The sequence below is a fragment of the Hypomesus nipponensis genome, chromosome 12, assembly GCF_054491055.1.
Source record: "Hypomesus nipponensis isolate SF chromosome 12, ASM5449105v1, whole genome shotgun sequence".
In the NCBI taxonomy this organism is placed as follows: Eukaryota; Metazoa; Chordata; class Actinopteri; order Osmeriformes; family Osmeridae; genus Hypomesus; species Hypomesus nipponensis.
This window is the reverse complement of record NC_140372.1, coordinates 12,559,248-12,578,745: the sequence shown is the minus strand read 5'-3', so window position 1 is coordinate 12,578,745 and position 19,498 is coordinate 12,559,248. Positions and strand designations below refer to the sequence as shown.

The 19,498-nt window shown below is 47.8% G+C and overlaps 2 protein-coding genes across 3 annotated transcripts; one reads left to right on the top strand and one right to left on the bottom strand.

Annotated features, from left to right (window-relative positions):
- The first annotated feature begins 2,781 nt into the window (after window positions 1-2,781).
- On the top strand, window positions 2,782-15,706 carry LOC146261168 (rho GTPase-activating protein 20-like). Of its 2 annotated transcripts, XM_084667959.1 has the most exons (17): window positions 2,782-2,875; window positions 3,086-3,233; window positions 5,537-5,622; window positions 6,304-6,474; window positions 6,610-6,759; window positions 7,083-7,124; window positions 7,236-7,320; window positions 7,410-7,487; window positions 7,640-7,706; window positions 7,816-8,004; window positions 8,110-8,282; window positions 8,891-9,055; window positions 9,874-9,992; window positions 10,437-10,626; window positions 11,786-11,900; window positions 12,067-13,094; window positions 13,615-15,706. In XM_084667959.1, exons 2-17 carry the CDS (start codon window positions 3,132-3,134, stop codon window positions 14,488-14,490), a joined length of 3,636 nt encoding a protein of 1,211 aa, XP_084524085.1. In that variant the 5' UTR covers window positions 2,782-2,875; window positions 3,086-3,131; the 3' UTR covers window positions 14,491-15,706. The 2 variants fall into 2 exon arrangements, with proteins under 2 accessions (XP_084524085.1, XP_084524084.1); XM_084667958.1 differs by having other exon boundaries at window positions 2,816-3,233.
- Window positions 15,707-15,787: 81 nt separating this feature from the next.
- On the bottom strand, window positions 15,788-19,321 carry LOC146261167 (adrenodoxin-like). The gene is made up of 4 exons (XM_084667960.1): window positions 18,698-19,321; window positions 17,669-17,790; window positions 17,396-17,525; window positions 15,788-16,838 (listed from the first exon to the last, which is right to left on the bottom strand). Exons 1-4 carry the CDS (start codon window positions 18,892-18,894, stop codon window positions 16,730-16,732), a joined length of 558 nt encoding a protein of 185 aa, XP_084524086.1. The 5' UTR covers window positions 18,895-19,321; the 3' UTR covers window positions 15,788-16,729.
- Window positions 19,322-19,498: the final 177 nt, after the last annotated feature.

Below are 19,498 nucleotides of genomic sequence, written 5' to 3'. Positions count from 1 at the left end.
ACACACAGTTCATAACCAACAGTGCCCTTAAGGAGAGGCACAAGACTCCAGATTACAGCTATCAGTGCCGAGATCTCTGTCGCTGGAACACACTCAACAGGCAACAGACTTCGGGCACAGATGACCCGACAGAGCGTCCGTCTACAATCCTCAGCCACAGAGAGCAGACCCGAAACGAGGTCACAGCAGTTTATTGACAGTCGGCCGTGTGAAGGTGATCCCATTGTACATCGAGAATACACCAAACCTTGATCCATGTCTCACTCTCCACCAGTGCAGAAAGTGCTCCTCGAGTATGTGATCAAAGTCTTGACTCGTCCCCCCACTAGTTATCAGACCGGGGTGTGGAGGTCGGGGGTCTGGTTGTGTCCTCAGAGGGGCCAGGAGGGGGGATTCCTTCTGTCTTGGCAGGTGTCTGACAGATGTGGGGGCCACCTGTGACACCCTCGAAGCTTCAGTCATCTCTATAGACTTCAATACATGTTGTCAAGGATTTCTATTTCTGGTGTCTCATGTGTCTTTTGAGAAGAATGGTTTTACTTTGTGGGCAGTAGGCAGGCTTTTACAACGGACAGAGTGTTGTTGCTGAGAATGGAACACTTGTAGATTCCCAGTCATAAATCCCATGAGTGCAAATTCCCTGGCTCAGGGGTGGGCAGTGATAGCTCATGAGTGTTTGGGTGCCATTTGAGAGAACGTTTAAAACAGAGAAAGTCCGATTTTCTGTTGATGCATTGTTTCCAATTCAGTGGACAGCTAAACATGACACAGTCATACAGAGTGCAAACACAGCAGAATAATTTTTCCATAAACAGAAGTACGTGTCTACAGCTGGATTGGCAGTGGACGTCGCCAACATCATTAATAAATATTTAGTCTAATCATCAGTTTTACATCTGTTATGAAATACCCTATTTGCGAATAATGTCTCTTACGTCCTCAGACCATGGCAAGTAGCTGAATCCTCTTACTGTATCACTTGGCCTTGATAAAGCGTAGCAGGCTGAGGAAGAGGCTGTTATCAGTTCAAGAGCTTGGACAATAGTTAGCTTACTGCAGAAGTCCAGGGAAAGGTGTGGGACGGCTCTGTGGTTGGTTTGGGACTTGGTCGGGAGATGGGGAGGGTTCAGGACAAGAGGGGATGGGGATCGCTTTGGGACCGGGCCATCACATCATAAGGAACAGGCACCGCTCATGCACCCATTAGAACTTGTTAGGAGACAAAATCAGATTAGCGATCTGTAGTGTGGGTCCATCCAGCAAGGAGAAAGCATGGACGTAGGCCCTTAACAGATGAAGAGAGGGAACGACTTGAGAGCGAGAGAGAGAGAGCGAGAGCAAGAGAGCAAGAGAGCAAGAGAGCGAGAGAGCGAGAGAGCGAGAGAGCGAGAGAGAGAGAGAGAGAGAGAGAGAGACAGAGAGAGAGAGAGAGAGAGAGAGAGAGAGAGAGAGAGAGAGAGAGAGAGAGAGAGAGAGAGAGAGAGAGAGAGAGAGAGAGAGAGAGAGAGAGAGAGAGAAGCAGTGATGGGATTGTGTCTGATGTTCCTTGTGGTTTTGGCATGGAGAGACCCCGCCAGGTGATACAGCTCTGATGGAAAAACCGCTTAGCTTAGACAGAAAGCCACTCAACTCCTCTAAGCATGCCTTTTCTGCCGCCCTTAAGCCCTGATTGGCCTGTTGTTTTCCCATCTTTCGAAAGGCAGTGTATTGGTCTGGTATAACTGAAGCATGTAAGGAGGATTTGCCACAAGATCACTAAATCTGTAGTCAATTAGGTTATCTAAGGGTTGAAGTAGCTAGGCCACTCACTCTCTCTGTCTCTGTAATACCTCAGCCCTTTATTTAGTAACAGGTAATAATAACAGGTAATAACAACAGGTAATACGTGATTTCATCCCCTCCTCCTTTACCAACAACAGATGTGGAGGTATAAGGGCCTACAGTTCACTCCTGGGCAAAACCACATGTCAGCATCTTGCTAATCTGGGAACCAACAGGTGTTTACAGGAAAGACCCTTCTCTGAAGCACTGAGGAGGAAGTATTACGTTTAAAGAGACACTGTAAACAGGATTTGGAGTATCCTATGTGTGTCTTCCAAAAGTTGAGGGGGGGGGGGGTCTTTGCTTTGCCTAAGGCAGTTCATTATCCCTATCAGTAAGGCTAAAGAACTCCTCTGAGTGTGTGTGTGAACCAGTTTAAATGGGGTTGTGATACATAGCTCATACATAGCTACTCTTTTGTCTCTACTCTCTCTCTCTCTCTCTCTCGCTCTCTCTCTCTTTCTCTCTCTCTTTGTCCTGGTTCTTTTCACTTTAGCCCAGTTAGTGGCCTACTTTTTTCTTTAGCAGTACAATTGATACTTTGATCCTTGATTTTGTCTGTATTGGATTTTTCTCATTCTATCTGCCTCACAAATTCACATTTAATCTTTGGGATTTGAAAGGGGACAGTGAGATTCAAAAGGTGTCATTGAATGCGTGAATCTCCTGTCGTTGATCATGATGATCACCTTCAATACCTCCATGTTGATCATTGTACAACCAACGAATCTAATGTCATACTTGGTGTGTTTTACAATAAGTCGATCATATTCACTCACACACAATGACTATCACTGTAACTTAGAATATTAGTATTATAGTACTATATTAATAATAGAATATTGCCCTTCTAAAGTACGATGTATATTTATTAAAAGTTCTTCCTAAGTTGTAAGTGGGTAGAAACTAATCGGTGCCTCTACCATGCCCCCTCCCCACACTCCAATAGGCGGTGCGTAACGACAAGTAAAGTGTCACACCGATTTTGGATTAGTCTGCAAGAAGTCTATATGTTGATCGGTCCTGCCGAAGTTATCTCGTGGACGATGAGGAGGTAACCGAAGGTTTTGATTTCGAATTTTCTCCCGGTGACGCTGACATAGTCAAGTAGCTATTCAATATGGCACGCAGTGGTTATTAGTAGTGACCAAATCCTGTAGACGCGTGACACCTTTCCTATTCCGTTGAACAACTTGTACATTTATATGGGTGGAAAATGTATTACAATAATGGACTTTCATGGACTTTATAAATTACTTTGTAGTCAGATAGTCTAAACGTTTGGGATTGGACAAGCGCACCGAAGCCGAATGGAAACTATGTCACCTCAACAGCAGCACGAGAGCCTCAACCGCAGCCAAACACCGCTCGAGGTTGAGACGAAGACCGGCGCACACTACGACAACAAGAGGGTAAGACTCTATCTCTATTATTATTATTATTAATTAATTAATCAAATACTAATAGACGCACTCGTTAGATCAAAATACAATATTTTTTCTCTCCAGATATTGCGCCTCCAGTTAACACACGGAGCGACAGGGTATTAGACTGCGTTAGGGATAGCCTAACCGAGGGTTCCATGTACATTCATTGAGACAACACGTCACTGTCAAAATTCTGATAACAACTAAATCTGAGTGTTTCTTTGCAAATGATTAAGCTAAAACGGTCACCGTCGCACCTGCGCCATTTCTCCCAGTGTCAAGGATGACCGTGCATTGCGGTTTTGCACGAGGATTGTAGGCGAATTGACTGGACAACGATCCCATTTAAATACAGCCCTCTAATGAACGACATAAATGCAGTTTTGATAATACATTTTACCGACCCTTCACATTGGCCAGCACGAATTTTGAGTGGTTATAATTATTCTCGAAAGGAGGCTCATAGACTTGTATCTAGTTGTACATTTTGCGAAGTAAAACGAAACATGTAGGAAACTATGTTTGCCTTTGACTCAGCCTTGTAGTGTGTCGCCGTTGGCACACTGGCAGCATCTGTGGCGGCTGGGGCTCTCTGGATCTTTCATTCGCATGGCACATTTTAACAGTAGGCTTAACAAGCACACGCGTTGAAACAATCTATTCTAAGTTTTTTAAGACTTCCAATAATGCCCCTCTACAGTAACTGGTTGTTTTTGAATGCTTAATACCCTTGATCCCATTGTTTAAAAGCCCAGTAAGTCCTTCTGATGCCTCGGTGTTGTAACAACATGAAATGGACAGTGTTTATTTGGTCTGTGAAAGAGCTCAGACACACAACAGCAGTCGTATATCCCAGGCCGGATGATGGCAGCTTGATAGGCCAACCTTTCACTTCCATACAGAGCTTACATACTGTGCAATAACCTACAACCATGGGTCTTCTTATAAAAACAATACAGAAAAGCTTCCAGATTGAACCATGTACGGTTCTGTTTGGAACCCTGATTCATTCAAGTTTGTCCCTGGAAACCTTTTTAGAGCGTTTGTCTACAAATTGTTTTACACAGCATTCATGTTTAGCACGTACATACACATGCAACTGCAAAACTGGACATGACCTCCTGGGAAAGGACGGCATAAGGAGGTCCTTTGACGTAAGGACATACGAGTCACCGATGGCCTCATATCAGTCCAGGTTAAAGAGAAGGGACATCAGATTTAGGAGGGAGAACAAGCGTCTCTTTACATCCACTAGCCCAGCCTGTGTAGTTACTCTGTAACTACTGTGATGGGCTGAATGTCATTACTCAGCACAACAAGGTAGGAACAGATAAGCCGCCAAACATCAGGGTGTCCCTGGCATCAAAAAGACCTGATGTTTGATACTGATCGCACGTTACGTTGTTATCGAGCAAAGTCAAATGTTTCGACTGTACGTTGAGTTTTAATCGTTTCGTTAGTCAAGAAATGACAACCCTTGCCGGGTATTGACATAATCCAATGAGTTAAGACTTGAAGAACATGAAACGATCTCTCTATTCGTGAATATCATCCTTGTATACAGCATGCCCCACAGAGCAAGATAATGTGTGTCAATACAGAAGTGGATCAGTACGTTGATAGTACTTTGGACTCCCTAGCTTCTGAAGGGAAAAGAGTCCCATGGCATTCACATATACCTACAGAGCAAACATGTTCAGCCATGTAGCGCAAGTGGTGTATGTGGAGGTGTGAGAGAGAGAGAAACGGGAGAAAGATGAAATAAACGTGAGAAAGAAGAAGCCAAATTCTGCACCCCCATGTCACAAAGTCCTCCGGCGTCACGGCCCTCTTCCTTGGCCATCGTCGGTCAGTCTCGACGCCGAGATCGATGGGGAGTACGTGGCGCGGGTCGCGTAACCTGACGCGAACAGCAAACAGACTGTAGGTGCTATCACACCTTCTCGCAGGCTTGTACGGCCTTTGGCCTTTTTTTCTCTCCCCTGAGTGTTTTCTGTTCACGAGAGTGGACCCTTGTTTTAACGACAAGGATCTGTGCGTGTGTGTGCTCCGTGCTCCCTCTCTCGGGAATATCAGGCAGACTTTGGGACATTCCTGGTCTATAGGATCAGCTGAGAGAAAAATTCCCCATGACAGGTGGCAGGGGGGCCCGCCCACGATAGTATATTCAACTGACACTTGTATGTTTTCTCCCATTTTCTGTTTTCTAAATATATCCTCATGGTGGAGGATATTTTGCGTGTTTCATTCACGCTTTTTTTCTGCTTTGTTGTTTCCCTGCTCCACAGAGGATGAAGTCTCTGAGCCATCGAAGACAGTCGGCTCCGTCCCTGGTCATCAGCAAAGCTCTCACCAGATCCAAAACGCTCTCCAAGTACACTGAACCTATTTCTGCACAGTCATCACCCCACGCTGTTTAAGTCCATAGCAGATCCTCCTTGCTAACGCATACACACTCAGCATACTGTAAAGGCATACACAAACACACGCGCACACGCTTGCACACACACAAACAAATGCGCTCACAAAATAAACATACCATAAGTGACTCTCACTCTAGCGCCTGCTAATCTTCTCAGATAGCTAATCCGTTGACCAATCTGGGGATCTGGAATCTATTAATAGCCCTAGCTTTTCCCACTTGGTCAGAGGGAGTGAATAACCTTATTAAAGAGGTACTACCGAAGTGTTTATAACTCCTCTGCCTACTGCAGCTCACTGACCTCAATGACTGCGGCAGATATAGGGAGCGGGCGAGAGGAAGGTGTCCCACCAGATCACTGTGCTGTTCACAGTGAGGCAGGTGACCTAGTGCTGTAGAATCTTATCCTCTCAAGTTCGCCTCCTCAGTCGTACTCTGTTCTGAGGACAAACCACCCATAAACTTACCACAGCAACTCTGGTCATAGGAAATCACTGTTACGATTGGTTTAGACTTAGTGCTGGTCGTTTGCTGAATGTTGTTTGAATGTTGTTTGAGAATGTTGTTTGAGAATGTTGTACGAAGGAGGGCCTGGGAAGCACAGTAGTACTGACGTCACGCCTCCTCTCTCAGGGAGAGCTTCCTGGCTCCAGTGTGTCCAGAGACACTTCCATTGGTCCAGTCCTTTCTGAGTCCTGACAGGGCGTTTCTCCTGCACGGCCACGCCCAGTTGAAGGCGGGACTTCAGACGCAGGACCGGCACCTCTTCCTCTTCACTGACCTCCTCATCGTCGCCAAGTCCAAGTAATGAGTACAAACACGGCAGCAACACAAGAAGCGGGGGTTCTCCTCGATTGTACGAACGCGACTCGCGCACGGCGAGAATGTGCAGCTACTGAGGTGTTGTGCCCTCTCTACCGCTCTGTTGGCCCTCCTCAGGTGGCCCACCCACTTTAAGATGAAGACGCAGGCGTTTGTGTGCGAGATGTGGACCGCGGGGTGTGTGGAGGAGGTGTGCGAGGCGAGCAGCAACCCAGACAAGAGCTTCGTGATGGGTTGGCCCACCTACAACTGTGTGGCCACGTTCAGGTACGACCATTTGTTTGTGCCCGTCGACCATTTAGCCACATTTCATCGAAAGGAAATTGGGAATTTCGAAAGTAAATTGGGAATTTCGAAAGGAAATTGGATTAAACGGTCATTCAATCCAATGATTCAGCTCCCGTCTCTCCGGTTTTCTAGCTCTATCCCCTGTAGAGTAGGCGCAAGACACAGCTGACGGTTCACGGCTACTTAACGAGGACTATTAAATGTGTTAACCTTTTTGTTTTCAAATGTTTATATTGTCTTTGACGTTGCCCTGACGTTAAGACTGTCTGTCCTCTCTCTCCCTCCCTCCCTCTGCCACCCAGCTCTTCAGACCAGAAAGAAAGATGGCTCTCCCTCCTCAAAAGGTAAACAACCAACCAAAAGATTGTCTCGTCTCTGGAATTCGCCGTTCCGTTTGTTCTTCAGCGAAGCTAGACGAAACTTTTGCCTCACTTGTGTCCTTTTCTCCTTCCCAGTCGAATAAAAGATGAGAAAGAAAAAGATGATCCTAAAACCATCCCACTCAAAGTGCTTGGCAAAGGCATCAGCAGTTTCTTTCCTGTGAGTTTGTATCTCCTGGTTTACTACTGTGTGTGTGCGTGTGTTCATTCCCTGATGCGTCTCAACACTCTATCTCCTTCCCGATCTAGTCCAAGACCTTGGCGGTCAGCAACTCTGATACGACCAATGAGGTTGTTCGACTTGCTCTACAGCAGTTCGGCATCGCTGTGAGTAAACGGATGCTGTCATGAATTTCTGTCAAATTTCAAGAGTCACGTCATTGGCAGGTTATCTGTTTATTGTTTTCTTGATGCATCTGTGCTTGGTCATTCTCTGTGGCTGGGCTTCAATAGGGTCTTTGTGTCTTTGTGTGCCTCAGGGTTGTGTGAAGGACTATCAACTGTGGGTGAGCTCCAAGAGAGAAAACGCCCCCTATCCTCTCATTGGTTAGCACCTCCAAATCGCGGGCGTCCCTGCTTCAGTATTGGTCAACCTTCCTGTAACCCCTGACAACCCCCCCCCCTCTAACCTTTAACCCTTTGATCCCTCCGTCAGGGCACGAGTTCCCATTCAGTATCCTCCTGAGCCACGTACGGGAGCCTCTGTACCTGGCTGGAGGGGGCAGGGAGGCGGCCACGCCTCCAAGCAGACAGAGGGCGCTACACCCTGAGCAGCTGCTGGACAAGCAGTGCCAGTTCATCCTCAAGCCACGGCGCATCACCACCGCACAGCATCATGGGATCGGTGAGGTGGACCTCTGATGCGGATGAGACAGCGATGCGGGTAGGACGTGGCGTGGTAGAACCATTTAAATGTGTTGTCGGTTTGTCGCGGTTTGTCGTTCTGCAGACCCAGGCCAGAAGCCGTTCAAACGCAGGCGGTCTCTCATAAACTGGGCCTTCTGGCGTGGCTCCACCTCTCAGCTCCATGACTCATCCTTCTCTTCTCCCGCCTCTGGCTGCCTGTTTGGCCAACCGCTGAGCGCCGTGTGTCAGAACGATGCCCTGCCAAAGCCAGTCATGGTGAGAGAATCCATTGACGAGCAACCTCCAGGAACTCGCGTTCAAATACACAGATTAACGCAGATTAAGCCCGGTTTACAAAAAACGGCGAGGGCCTCGCCACAGTCTGGTCACTGACAAAGCTTGATCTGTTGACTGGAGAGGCGGTGGTGTCTTTCTGTCTCTCCTGTCGGGATGATTTCCACCGGTGCCCAAGGGAAGACGAAAAGACAATCGAAAGGGTTGATGCGAAATGTATTAATGCGAGTTCTGATCATTAAACCAGCCTTAATGAATGGTGGTCATAATGAGTGAGGCAAGAGATTACCGAAAGTCGCACATTCACTGAAGTAAACAACTTAACAAGAGCAACTGCAAACGTTTCCTTCGATGGCACGTCATGTGAACAGGCGGCAATACTCATGAGAACATTTATGGCAAATATGGTAGCTTGAAGGTGCGGTCTCCAAGCAGTATGAAAGAAGAGGCCTTAAAGGTGTATATATATACAGCGTCTATAGAACTGGGTAGAGTTCACCGAGTGACCCATTGACCCTCCAGAGAGGAGTCATTCTCACACAGAATGTCATCCCGTCATCTCCTTTCATGGGTCCCTGTCTGCCCTCCAGGACATGCTGGTGTTCCTGTACCACGAGGGGGCCTTCACGCGGGGGATATTCCGCCGCTCGGCGGGGGCCAGGGCCTGCAGGGAGCTCCGGGACACGCTGGACGCCGGCGCCCAGGAGATCCCGCTCACACGGGAACACGTGTTCATCATCGCCGGCGTGTTCAAGGTACATGCTACCGCACGCCGCACCGACACCCTGGGGCTGTTTGTTTCGTTCAACTGGGCATCGCCCGGAGAGCCAGATGGGTGGGGCTCGTTTGCTGCCTCGACGCGCGTGCACTGGGCATGCTCAGTCATCGCTTGACCTCTAATTAAGGGGCTGTGTGACAGCTGTGGCGTTCGTGTCAGTATGTGTGTATGTGTTTGTGTGCTTGAATGGCACATCATTGACCTACATATGAAGCACACTTAAATGTAATCCAATCTCATTTAATCATCATAAGTATATCAGTGACACACATATCCATAGCAACCCAGCACAAGCTGCCCATTACCTAATCTTGAGTTGGGTTGTCAGATTTTAATCTGAAACAATCTGTTAATCTGACAAACAGGGATTCACTGAACAATAAGAGGCTATTATAAGCAATTCACCTTAGCATGAGAACTCGTGACAACAGCTCTGATAAAGGAATCATTTTAGGTTTGTATGTGAAGAGTTCTCTGTACAGACACAAATGAAACCTACTATTTCATGGAGAGCCTACAGGAACTGTTGTATGTAGTCATGTTTAGTTTTACTAACATACCTTCTTGTATATGTGTATAGTTTAGAACTGTATTGTAATGTACAGTGCTGTAACTTGGGCTGTGTAATCCATTGGCCACATCGTAACGATGTGTCATAACATACATCACTGTGATTACATTGTGCTGAATGATTGTGTACTCGAACTGTGTGTGTTCTGCATGTCCTCCAGAGGTCGTTTAACTCCTGGGCTGTAGTCGTAGTGACCAAGTGTCATCTGTGTTGACTCTCCCCAGGACTTTCTACGGAACATTCCGGGCAGTCTGCTGTGCTCAGATCTGTATGAACAGTGGATGGACGTGATGGAGGAGACCGAGGGGGAGGAGGAGGTGGAGCAGATAGGGGCTGTCGAGAGGTAACACACATGCTGCTTAGACACACACACACACACACACAGACACTCACACACACACTAGGGCACTGTTTACGCAGTGCAGTGTTGTCATGAAGCTTCAAGCCTTCAAATCCCATAAAGCCTGTCAAATGGTTGCTGGAAAGGTCTGGTAGATTAGGTTGGAAACGGTTTGTAGTAAAACTGTATGTGAATGAACCGGGTTGATGTTCGATGAACTCATACTTCTTTGCTAGGAAATGTTTTGTGAGTCATGAGCGAGAGATTAATGAGAGAGGACAGTGAAAAGTCAGACGTGACTCGAGTCAATAAAACAAAGGGAGTCTTCAGAGGAAAACTATTACATTATCATTTTATTTCTTGCACAAAGTGCACGTCCACAAATCAAATATTATTTCTGTTTGTTTTGATTGCCTGTCTCGTCCCGGCGACGCCATCTCGCTGCAGTCTGGTTGGTCGACTCCCCAAAGAGCATGCACTGTTGCTACGGTACGTGGTTGCTGTGCTGCATGGTATCCAGGGAAACGCCCATGACAACCAGATGAACGCCTTCAACCTGTCGGTGTGCATTGCTCCCAGCATGCTTTGGGCTCCAGGACCCAGCAGCCCTGAGATGGAGGGGGAAGGGGCCAAGAAGGTAAAGCAAATACCCACAATGCCTTTCGTCTGCCCTACTGTTCGCGAGGGTGTACTTGTACACTTCAGGAATCCCGGCTCCTGTGACCAATAGGCTGCTGTGACTCGGACATGCCTTACCCTAACCCTAACTCTTTGATTTGATTCTGACCTTCACCTCAGACTTCTCTCTCACCCTTGTGTTGCTTGACCTACAACCTGACTCGCATCATGTGACTGTGGTCGACTGTCACTCAAAGATACGATGGGAAGTTTCATTGGAGGGTGAGAGTTTACGCGTCAGTGTGAGCCTGAGTTCACTGGGAAAAATGTGGAGCTTTTCCTTCTTACTCCCAGGGTCAGTTTGTCGTCAGCGCTGCTAAAACCTAACCTCTTATTCCCCTCGCAGGGTGTTGGCTAACTGGCTAAATCTGTTGGAGCATTAGCTTTGCACCTATAATTGCAACATCATTATGTAATGCCATCTCCTGCAGCTCACATACAGTAGCACTGTTTTTCAACATAACCCGGCAAGTGAAAAACAGACTAGGTATTGCCGGATGGCAAACAGAACTTCAGATCGAAAGTGTACTCATCCGTAGGCCTGTGGGTCGTTAAGATGCTGGGTTTATGTGTTTAGAGTTCCGTAAATCTCTAGCATGAAACCTGACGGCACAATGATTCTTACTTGGATTTACCCTGCCCAATAAGAAGACTTCTTTATGCATTTTTTGGTACTCTTTCTTGAAGGGCAATTCAACATCTGTTGAGGTATGTCAGGCAGAAATACTCTGTGACACACAAACCAGCAATACTGGTCTCGTCTAGTTTTAAGACTTAAATTGCACCCTGCTAGAAGAATTCTAAACAGCCATCAATGTAGCCGTCGGCACCATTTCTGTTTCATTCGAGCTGTAGTTCATGGTCGGCCATCCTTCTCAGAATATACTCTCTCTCGTCTCTGAAGGCTGTCTCATGACAACTCAAGCCGTTCACATCACCAACAAGTCAAAAAGCGTCAATGTTCCAAAAATGGACACACTAACATTCCAGGAACCCCGTTAATCCTCCTGTGGTAAACTTGATATGGATGAAGACTTGCTACAGTGATCTGCGTCCGCCCAATGAGACGCAAGCGCGTATCTGTGATTATGGATACATTGTCTCCTGTTTGTCCAAAGGTATGTGACCTGGTGCGCTTTATAATCGAACACTGCCAGGAACTGTTTGGAGAGGACGTGACTTCACTGTTTGGAGGGCCGCCCGACTGGGGCAGGTTTTGCGAGCAAGGATCAGGTACACACCCTCACACACACAATAACGCGCACACACACACCCGTTATTGGGACAAGGACGCATACAAACCCGTGCAATTATGTGTCAGTCTTCAGCCTCGCGCTTAATCGCCCTGTTCTCTCCCACCTGTTCTCTCGCCCTTGTTATGCCTCTCCCTTCCTTTCAGACGTGTCATCCTTCCAGCTGACGGACTCCTCCTACGACAGCCTGGATAACGAGCTGAACGAGGACAGCAGCGAGTCCCCCGGCCTCCACACCAGGAGGGGCCGCCACAGAACCAGAGTCCTGCAGAGCAGCCTGGACTCTGTCCTCACTCTCAGTGACTATGACCTGGACCAGCCTGACACGTGCGCCAGCACCCAACCTGGCAACCCGAACCACCACCACCACAACGTTCTCCAGCTGCCCGCTTCGGCCCGACCCAAGAGCAAGAGGCTTCCCTCGGCCGCGGCCCCCTCCTTCCCCAGCCCCCCTGGCCCCCGGGGGGGCCCTTCCGACAGCCCTGACCCCCTCTCCATGGGGGGTCTGCGGAGGCTGAGACGGTGCTCTGAGCCGGCGATTAGCTACAAAGGCCTGGTGACGCGCGTGCTGGGAAACAGCGGGCACATGGGGAGCATCGAGGCCCTCGGGAGCGAGGAGATCGACGATGACGGTGATGATGATGAGGAGGGGTATAACGAGGGCGCCCGACAGACGCACACGCAGACGGGGGGGGTCAGGAGGGGGACGTGCGAGAGTGGAGGACCTTGCGGCAGCCAATCGCTGCTCCACGGGACCAGCTACTCCAGCCTGTCCTCCACCCCCACCTCCCCGACTCCCACGCGCTCCTCCCTCGATTCCCTGGACAGCCTCCAGTCTCACTGCGGCGACCACCCCGCGCTGATCTGGCTGCCCAGAACGGGGGGCTCCAAGGCACCAGGCAAGAGGCCCCCCCCCTCCACTGTGGCCCCCCTCCCCACCCCCGTCAGCACTTCCTCCGTCCACATTTCGGGCCCCGTTTCCTCCGCCGCTCCAGCTCCAGCCCCTGCCAATGAGCCTTGTCCCGAAAGCTCCCCACCCAAAGAGGCCTTTTCCTGGAGTGCCCTAAGGAGCGGTAGGGGGCTCCATCCCAACACCTGGTTGAAGAAAGCCCGCAGGATGTCTCTTCAGCAGCAGGACAACGCGGACGTGGAGAAGGAGGAGAGGAAGTCTGGGGTAAGGACCACAAGGCTGACCCTCGTGTTTCATTTCGTTTTTGGTCCGGTTACATACAGAGCCACAGAATGATGACAGTAGCCCCTTTTATACAGAGATCCCACAATGTTGCCGTAAAAGAAGACCCCTCGCTATGCCGGCTTTTGTTGTTCACACTGGACCAAACACAGCCGGCATAATGATGCCCCGTGTGGGATTTTAGATAGCATGCCGGCATTCCGGAATCAGAACCATGACGTCAACCTCATTGCTTGAGTGTGCTGTCCCGCCGTGACATCGATCCGGCTCTGTAACTACCCCCGCTGTCGGCTTAATGTCAGTACAACAATGACCCCCATTCCATGTTTGTACCTTTTAAACACAACTTGCAAGGCAGATAAAGGCGCAACATTCCTGTCTTGAAAAGGCTGTCTAAGAGGGGCTATTGACAAGCAGACATAAGTGGGAAGAAAATGGTGGAGACCTCTCTCTTACTTATTCTTAAATGTGTCCTTGACTTTCTTTTTCTTTCTCTCTGAAGGGAAGACCGTCTGACAAGACTCTCCCGGGGCAGGAGAGAGGAGGAGGGGTCAGACAGTTGTCTGTTGATCTCCCCCGGTCCAGCGTGGCTAGCGGGCCCTGGAAGGGAGGAGGGGCGGAGAGAGGAAGGGTTACCCAGGACCGAAGCCCTCCTCCTCCCAGGCAGGTTGCAGAGAGCCCCCCTTCGCACCATCGCTCCCTGGGACAGATCCACTACGGCAGGTCCCCTTGTTACCAACCGTCAGACAAACCACTCACAGTGCGCGAGCTGAGAGAATTACACAGCCAGGCTTGTCTGCAGCACCAGTACGGCAACACAGGAAGTGATGTCATCAGAGAGGGCCAGGTGACAGGAAGAGAGGGGGGTGAGTCCAAACGTCTTCCCCAGGATGTGTTCTTCGGGCAAACCGGGCCCTTTCTCTCCATGGCCAGACCAAAGTCCCACTCCCTCACCCCACCCTTGGACGGCTATGATGGAGGCAGGCTCTTCCAGAGACGGTCCTCCGAGCCTGGGGCAGTGTGTCTAGGCGAGGCCCTGGGCCTTGACCGGGCCTCCACCTTGCACCTGGAGAGGCTCCACAGTGAGGCCAAGCAGGGCCAGACGTCAAAACTAGACCCAGGTCTGAAAGTGTCTGAGGTGGAACCGCTGGGCGGCCAAGCCAGGCGGAGCACGGAAACCCAGTTCTGCCTGTCTCCCTCCGCCACCAAGACGGTGAGGGACTATTTCTCCTCTCACAGGCGTAGTAACCCCCAGGGCGGCCAGCAGGTGGCGCTGGCTCTTGTCCAGGGGAAGAGGGAAAGGATGAGGAGGTGCAGTGACCCCATGTTGGAGCCAGACTTTGACAAGCTGCTCTTTGCCGAGGAGTCCTACGTGTGATTCAAATCAACGACCACTATAACCATGTCACGCCACCAGGAGGTTTGCCAAGGCTGATGGCCAAGCACATTGATGCGAACGCTCTTGATGAACATTTTTCCAAAATCATCCATCGCTTGCAAGAACAACTTGTTCAACTTGTGCGAGTGTTTGTGTGAACATACATCCCTCCAGTGATTCTCAGACAGGAGTTCATTGTAGAGAATATATGTGGGAAATAGACTAAGCTTTCCCTTTGCCAATGTATACGCTGCTTTTTGAAAATGGGACACTGCAAACCTAAGGCTTTAGAAAAGGGAGCATAGGTTATAGATCACAAGGCTTATAGATGCCAGAGATTAACACCATTTATTTTAGTCCTGCTCAATTCTAAGTACAACATATATTTACTTGGCCAAGTATGCTTAAAACACTTACCGAAGCAATGCGTTGACAGGATTTTTAATTTCATGAAAATTTAAAGTCTCCTTCCACTGTGTCCATATATGTTCACATATCTTAACAACTAACCCAGGCAAGCTTGTTAGCACATCAGTATGTCTTGTGGTAAACATCAACAACAGACAATGTTGACTGCCAATGAAATCAAGTTAGTGTTTACTTGCAACAGCTCCAAAAGCTGAAGTTTGCGTTCTCTATGACAACATGTTTCTAAAGGTTTTTAACACGCAGGAATACATGCTTGTGTGTTTGTTTTGCGCATCGTTGTGAATAATTGATTTTAGCATTTGACAGATACTGTACCAGTTCTAAAACCCAACAGTAGTTTGTTTTTCTACCTAATACGCTGCCAATAACGTACACGTGCTTTTCCGTGTCTCAGTAACTCTTGTACGTCAACCAGTATTTATTATGTCAAATGATGCTTCTATTGCTCTACATCTGTGTAAATAAGAAATTGTTGGGTGTATGAAAGTGTTAACGTTTGTACAAGATAGTATTGCTGCATTCTTCCATCGCCTCTTATGCTCCTTCTAGCACGTGTTAATGGATGCTATGTAACGCATAAGGCTGTATGACTCAGTGATAAAGCTGGAAGCTTCTGTGTGGATCTTGTTCAGTGTCTTTCTACCAGGCCTTCAGATGACCCACCCCCCCAAAGTTACAAGTCCTCAGCCTCTATGTTACCACAGCTAGGACCGGCACAAGGCCATCCACATTTTGACAGTTGGTTATAGCTTTTTTTTGGTTTTTGGTTATGTTTCATAAAAGGCTAAATCACTTTGTGTAAATCGTGACGTAATTCCAACACTCAAGTCCCTCCCTCCACGTGAGACACAGAAGAGGTCAGAGGAGAATCCTTTAAAAGGAGTTTATTGTATTAAATCTTACCAGCTTCTACATGAGTAGACAATGCTATAAAACAGGGTATTTCTATACTTGACAAAACTCAGGTTTGGATGGCCTCATAATTTAAAACAGTAAGGCATTATCACATCTCTATTGACTCATATCTAGTAGTTCTTCACTTGTCATTTTAGTGACATTTCCTTCAACAGTCCTGATTCTTTTGGTGTTAACTTCTCCTGCATGTACCTTTCATACCAAGACATGGTTAACATTTGACGATATCGAGCAGCAACTTCATGGTTTCGTGTGGGTACCTGGGCCGGCTAGGAGTTCTGCAGTCTACAACGCTAACAACATGATTCCAACCATAATCAAACTACTTTAGCATTGAAATGTACATGGTTTGAACATGATAAAAAGAGTGCGGCCCAGAGTATTCAGTGAAGTCTCCAGTAGACAGTGTTGCGTCACACGCACGCACACTCCCTTATTATTTGGGAGTGTGAAGCAGACGTGTTTGGATTCCTCGGCGTGTTCGCGGACGTAAAAAAACCCTCACCGAAATGTAATGGTGATTAAGGTAATCAAAGGGAACTTAACTTATAATTACAATTTGGGGGGGGGGGAAATCAAGTCACTGGTGATCTGAGGGACCAGGGAGGGGACAGTTTGTGTCACATTCAATTTCATGCTGGTGGTCTGCAACATCAGTTAGCTGTAAGTAGGTCTACCTAGCTAGGCTCTGTCTCAGGTTAAGCCTTACACCCTCTTCCCACAGTTTATATACTGAGTATACCGGGAACAAGGACACAGCCATGCTCCAGAAGTCATCACCCCATGATTAAAGATCATCTGTAGGGGGCAGGGCTGTGATTTGGTTATGTAGCCTGATCCAGCACCTGTGTGGTTCAGATAGGGGGATAACAGAGAGAAAGGAGGGGGGGTGCCATTAAGAAGATCCATCTCCACTCTGTCTGATGTCTGCCACACTCTCGGGCACCCTGGCAGTCATGCCCTCCAGAGACTTGGTCAGACAGATCTGGCAACCCAGACGAGACCTGCGGGGAGGAGACAATGAGGTGAACATGGGGGTGAATGAGTCTATCTGAGACTGGTGTGTGTTCTGACTCTTCCTACAAAGGCTGTCAGATCTAGAGACAGTCAGGTCTAGTCCGGTCCTACGTGCTCGGCCAATCAATATACATGCAACTGGCTGTCACCCCTCACTACTGGGAACAACTAATTAGGGAGTGGGTCAGGATACAGTGAGGTGTGTGTGTGTGTGCGTGCGTGCGCATGGTGATGTCAGTTCACAGCCAGGGTGCAAGGTGTGTAATCATCCCTTTGTTCTCCTCTTCACCCCGGTTATCCCCTCCTGCCATTATCAGTCACATGTGATCAGCTCAACTCTCCATTCTCCATATAGCTAATCAGTACCGCAGATAAGAAGGTAAGGCCTGCCGCGGAGATGTGAATGTGCACAGGTGAAGGGAGGGTGTGTGCGTCTCTCGTATGTTCGGAAGACGACCGAAAGCTTCGGCAGCGCGTCTACCTCAGTGTGTGTGTGTGTGTGTGTGGGTGTGTGGGTGGGTGGGCGCGCTTGAGAATGCCTCACGTGTCAGTAAGTCCGTAAGCCAGGTCCAGCATGTCCATCTCCTCGTCGGTGACTGGGCCCAGCTGCTTGTACACCTCCTCGTCAAAGATCAGGTGGCAGGTGGAGCACGCCAGGGTCCCCTCACAGGCACCTGGGAGAGAAGGGGAGGACATGGGAGCCTTCGCTTGTTTTGGGATGGAGAGGTGGGTACGGCCCAATGTGTGAACGTCTGGCCGGTAAGGGGGGGAAGAAGACCTTGAACGCTATGTGGCCTGTGTATCCAAACGCACTCACCAAAGCCGTCGATGTCGATGTCCTGGTCAATGATGATGTCAAGTAGAGAGTCTCCTGGAGAGCCCTTCACTGTGATCTTCTCTCCGTCACGGTTGATCAAGTGGACGGTCACCTTGTTGGAACTTCCAAAGAACACAATCAAACATGGGAATGAGAAAACCAGTTTACCGTTTTGTGCCGACCTAACCAAGGTTGTAAGGGACATAGAGTTGACTTTGAGCATTATACAGTGATTTTTTTAGTCATAGTTCCACCTAGTGGACATACCTAGTTTTTGCACAGATGCCCTTTCACATGCATGCTCACCTTAGTTGTGCAATCAATGCTTTTCCATATCTTTGCATAGTTCCAAAGGTAACATGACTCAGGAACTGGTCTTTTAACTTAACACCCATCCACCCACATAATTAAGTTATGGTCTGATAGGCAATAGGTCTGATAGACTATACCTAAACTGTTTGAGGCATCAATTACTTGTTAGTTTGACTAAATGTCAACAGTTTGGTGTTTAATCATTCTAAACTATTACATTTAAGTGAGAAAGGTAATCAGAAATAATGAGGGATTAGGAAAATGTTACAACTTTTTCAGTTGGCATAAACCGACTAGCCCTTTCATGTGCACATGACTGGGGAGGCACCTAAAGTGAGAAAGGCCTAAAACGAAGTTTAAATAATGTAACGTATTTTTTGATTAAGTACATAATTCAAAGCTTCCTTAACTCTGGTAGCAAGTACTGGTCTTAAAATATTCAACAGCATAATTGAGGATCAAGGACTACTGTACGGTTGAAGAACGAAATTGGACTGGAAACAAACCATTAGGCAAGACTGGCTATTACCGACAACTTATTTATTTCACACAAGGTGTCTGTTCACAGTCAAGTGACGTAAACTAGCTAACATTTGCTAATGACCTGGAGTTAGGACAACATCTATATGGCCTGCAAGAGTACAGTACTCTGAACATGCCGACTCTCCAGCATGCATCTAAAACTGAAAGGCAAAGCCAAGCTAGCCACCTACTTACCTGTGTGGTAGTGTCGATGTGCTAAATTCCCTATGTCGAACACAGGCCCTATTGCTGTGGTCTGTTATGGATATAGGCCTGTTAGTGAACGACAACATTGTACTTCTGCATGTTGATGAAACGGCAGCGCCATTTCGTAGACAACTGTCTCGTAACGACGCGTTAAACAATCTTCTTGTTACTGTCGCCAGTGCCATTTGTAAAAGAACAAGTAATCTAATCTGTATATTGTCCTTAGGGATATGTTGTCTGTCTAGCCTGCCTCGTCTCCTTAAAAGGAATAGCTATGAGCAAACTAAATTCGGTAAACGTGCTGGCTAGCTAGCGATGTCGGCTCCGTGTCACAGTACTGACTTTCATTGCATAACACTGTTTTACATGGCAAGCTACAGTAGCAAGGTAGCTGCACCGCACATGCAAGAGAAAACTATAAGTTTGACGAGCAGTAAAAAACAAAACAAATGTCGACTATTTTTATACCTCTTCCAATAAGCAATGCGCTATTCTGGTAACATTTTTTTTACTGCGTTAAAATCTGTATTGCGCAGAAAAAAAATATTCTTGTATCTAAGAAGCTAATAGTCTTCCTGTATAGAACATTTTCTATCACTGATGCGCCTCACGTTTGCTAGCTTCAGCTGACCAATCACGCCCATCGTTTCATAATGACAAGTCGAACTAGGTTGTTTTTAAGACTACTTTTACAATACTTTTACTTTGCTCCTTAAAGTATTATCATTAGCCTACACATTGTTGCTAAGAATATTATTTTTGTATTTTAGGTCTGTTTTGAAGAATTTG